The sequence below is a fragment of the Arachis ipaensis genome, chromosome B10, assembly GCF_000816755.2.
Source record: "Arachis ipaensis cultivar K30076 chromosome B10, Araip1.1, whole genome shotgun sequence".
NCBI classification, from domain to species: domain Eukaryota; kingdom Viridiplantae; phylum Streptophyta; class Magnoliopsida; order Fabales; family Fabaceae; genus Arachis; species Arachis ipaensis.
In genome coordinates, this window is record NC_029794.2 from 29,205,400 (window position 1) to 29,208,600 (window position 3,201).

General features: G+C 41.1%; 1 protein-coding gene across 1 annotated transcript; it reads right to left on the minus strand.

Annotated features, from left to right (window-relative positions):
- LOC107623967 (omega-hydroxypalmitate O-feruloyl transferase-like) lies at positions 416 to 2,360 on the minus strand. The gene has a single exon (XM_016326381.2). It carries the CDS (start codon positions 1,847 to 1,849, stop codon positions 533 to 535), a length of 1,317 nt encoding a protein of 438 aa, XP_016181867.1. The 5' UTR covers positions 1,850 to 2,360; the 3' UTR covers positions 416 to 532.

The window sequence follows — 3,201 nt, forward strand, 5'->3', positions numbered from 1 at the left end:
TCCCTCTATCTCGTTTCTACCTTCTCAATTCGATCAAAGACATTTTCACTAGAAAATACATGTATAAGGAGACACATGTATCTATGAGACACATCTACAAAGACACTTCTATTAGACACATCCATAAAAAAGACACTTTCATTAGATACATTCCCAAAGACACTTCCATTAAATACAATCATAAATAAGAACTGACAGAAGTTGATAGAATCTTTGTTGGTTATATAGCAAAATTGTTTTTTATTTATTTGGAATCGATGACCAATTCGATTGTGACAACTATGTCACACCTCTCCGACAACAGTTTAAGAGACTGCTTAACAGTTAGTAATTAAGTACCTAATCATTGATTAAAAATTAACAATTTCAATGATTTTCGGATTCACGGGTTTTAATTACCAATTGCCACGGCTCATGCAAAAGAAAAGGACATCATTAAATGAGAGTAACTGCAAATTTTAAGGTTTCTTGACTTGAAAAGAAAAAAGACAAAATAATTACAGAAGTCAGAACAGGAAAAAAGAGTTGCGTATCATGAAGTGGATTCTGCAATAAAGCGATGGTAGCTGTCAAAGGCGGCGGCAGGGACAGCCACGGCAACCCTGACACTCTCCGTCTCATCCCTCACCGGAAGAAACAAGCAGTATCTATCCCAGCATATGGGCCCAACATGAATGGGCCGGCCCATAAACTCAACCCTCTCAAGGCCCAAACGAGACCACTGAGAAACTATGAGCACACCAACAGGGTCAGGACTCACCCTCCACTCGGACACCAACTCACTCACCCTCCTAACGTACTCTCCATCCACCCTCTCCTTGGCCCGTTTCACCAGGCCCGAACAGTACCCGATTCCTTTTTCTACAAGCTCCTTTGCACTGCTCTGTGCGCACCCAAGAACGAACGCGTTCCCGTAGTAACCCTCTGGAAGGTTCGGTTTCACCCGGTTCCGCACGTTAATGCTAAAGAGAATCTTCAGTTGCTGGTTTGGTGGAAAGCCCAATGCTCGGGCCCAGCTCCTCCACACATGGGCCGCTAGCACCTCAAAAGACGTGTACGATGATGACGACTCGCTCGAGTAACGGGCTACTCCCTTGAGCTCGTTGATGCGCCTCTTGTTGAACACAATGGAGGTGGGCCTGAGCCCGGTGGTGACCTTGTTCAAAAACCCGCAGAGATCGGGAACCCGTGCAAACTCAGGGTGGTTATACGTGTTAGCCCGCTCGTTCTTCTTTGACGGCGGGTTCATGATGTGGCGATCCCAGACGGGCTTGGGCTTCAGATCAGAATCGCGAGGGCCAAACCTTTGGGAAGCTAAATTAGCGAAGTAGTTGAGAAACTCAGCGCTTCCTATGCCATCGCAGAGGGCGTGGTTGATTCCGACGCCAACTGCGGCGGCTCCATCGGCAAGCCACGTGAGCTGAACGACGAGTGGCGGCGATCCTTTGAGAACGTCGGGAACATAGAGTGACAAGAGCTTCCTCCATTGTGTAACCGTTTTGGGAGCCTTCTCAAAATCATTGGCAGTGTAGACATCAGAGCAGGCGTCGATGAAGAGTGCGCCCTGTGCCCGGCAGACTACCTCGAGGCTGGGGACGTCCGGCCTGGAGCGAACTCGGCCGGCAAAGGGATAGTACGGAACGAGCGCCCTTGCCAATGCCGACTTCATACGTGACACGGTGGCAGGCTGGTCGAGGGCAGAGGATCGCCTGTAAACAAATAGATATTCAACGGTGAAGCGAAGAAAGAGTTGGGAGTCGAGAGCGGAGAGGTGGAGAATCCCAGTTGGTGTGGGGTCAGAAGGTGTGACGAGCACAGCTTCTTTGACGCGCACTGAGGTTGTTGCCATGTGATGAGATGATGATGCCTTTCCTTTGCTTAAGAATTCAAGATGGTGCTTTGCTGTGCCTATGATGTGGTATGTTATTAATTGTAGTGATGAGTGGTACAGACACCTATTTGTAAGGGGACCCCTGCCTCCTCCTTCTCTCTCTACTGCTTAACTGTCAAAGATTTGTGCCAAGATTCTCCGGGAATCGCTTTACCAAAAATAAAAGAAAAAAAAAATTCAATTATATCATCAAAACAAACAAAAATAGTAAATCCCTTTTCTTTCTCAGGCTCATTCCACTACTCTCAAATATCATGTACCACAAACCAAAATTTTTTCTTCTTTTCAGATACCTGTCTCACTCCCTGTCTACTCTACCTAGAAGAAGAATTATTATTATGGAAAAAACACACATTGAATTGCAAAAGGTGAAAACATCTAAGATAGCTAGCTTAGTATGCAGATATGTGCTTATATTACATGTGACAACTAGGTGAATACTGACTATATATATACCCCACTAAGTGATGGGATGAGTGTGATATATCTTGGATTCTTCTTTTGCACATTTTTGGAATAAGAAAAATTGATTCTCTAATATCCATTCATATATAATCATATAGACTTTGATTATGTTAATGTATAATATATTTTTTTTGTCCTTTGAGCATCTTTGTGTTTAATCAATTAATATATAAATGCCTAGAATTTCTACCCTGCATAAAAGTAGTATCTGTCGATTGATACAGGTTACTAATCTAATTAAGAGTATATGAAGCTAAGGTCAATCGAGTGCCCAAAAAAAAAGTTAGAAAAGGTTCCTGCAGTGGAGTGGACAGTATATATGTTGATATCTCATCACATCTATGGATCTTATGCGACATATTTTCACGTATATGTCATATGCATATGTCTAGAATATTAATCAATAACATATTATACTATACCAATGTTAGATTCTTTGCAATATAATGCTTCTACGATATTAGCATCTTGTCTCCACGTTTTCAATCTTTTACTGTCTTATCAATTACTGCCTTTATGATGCTAATCAAACTTTTATCAATAATATGTAACTCCATTAAGAATTCAAATTGAATTAAAATTTTAGAGATTATTAAAAAGAAAAAATCTAGGGGTCAGCAATTTTGTTAAATTCTGGCTAGCATGTAACCAGTAAAAAAAAGTGAGCTATTGGATGAAATCTCACACCAATCTCACACCATTAAAACTCATTGATGGCTATTTGATGGCTACAAATCACAAAAGTTGCTGACCCCTAACATTCCTCTATTAAAAATTTTAAATTGTTTATGTTAGAAATTATTAATTTATTTATGATATATATATATATATATATATATATATTA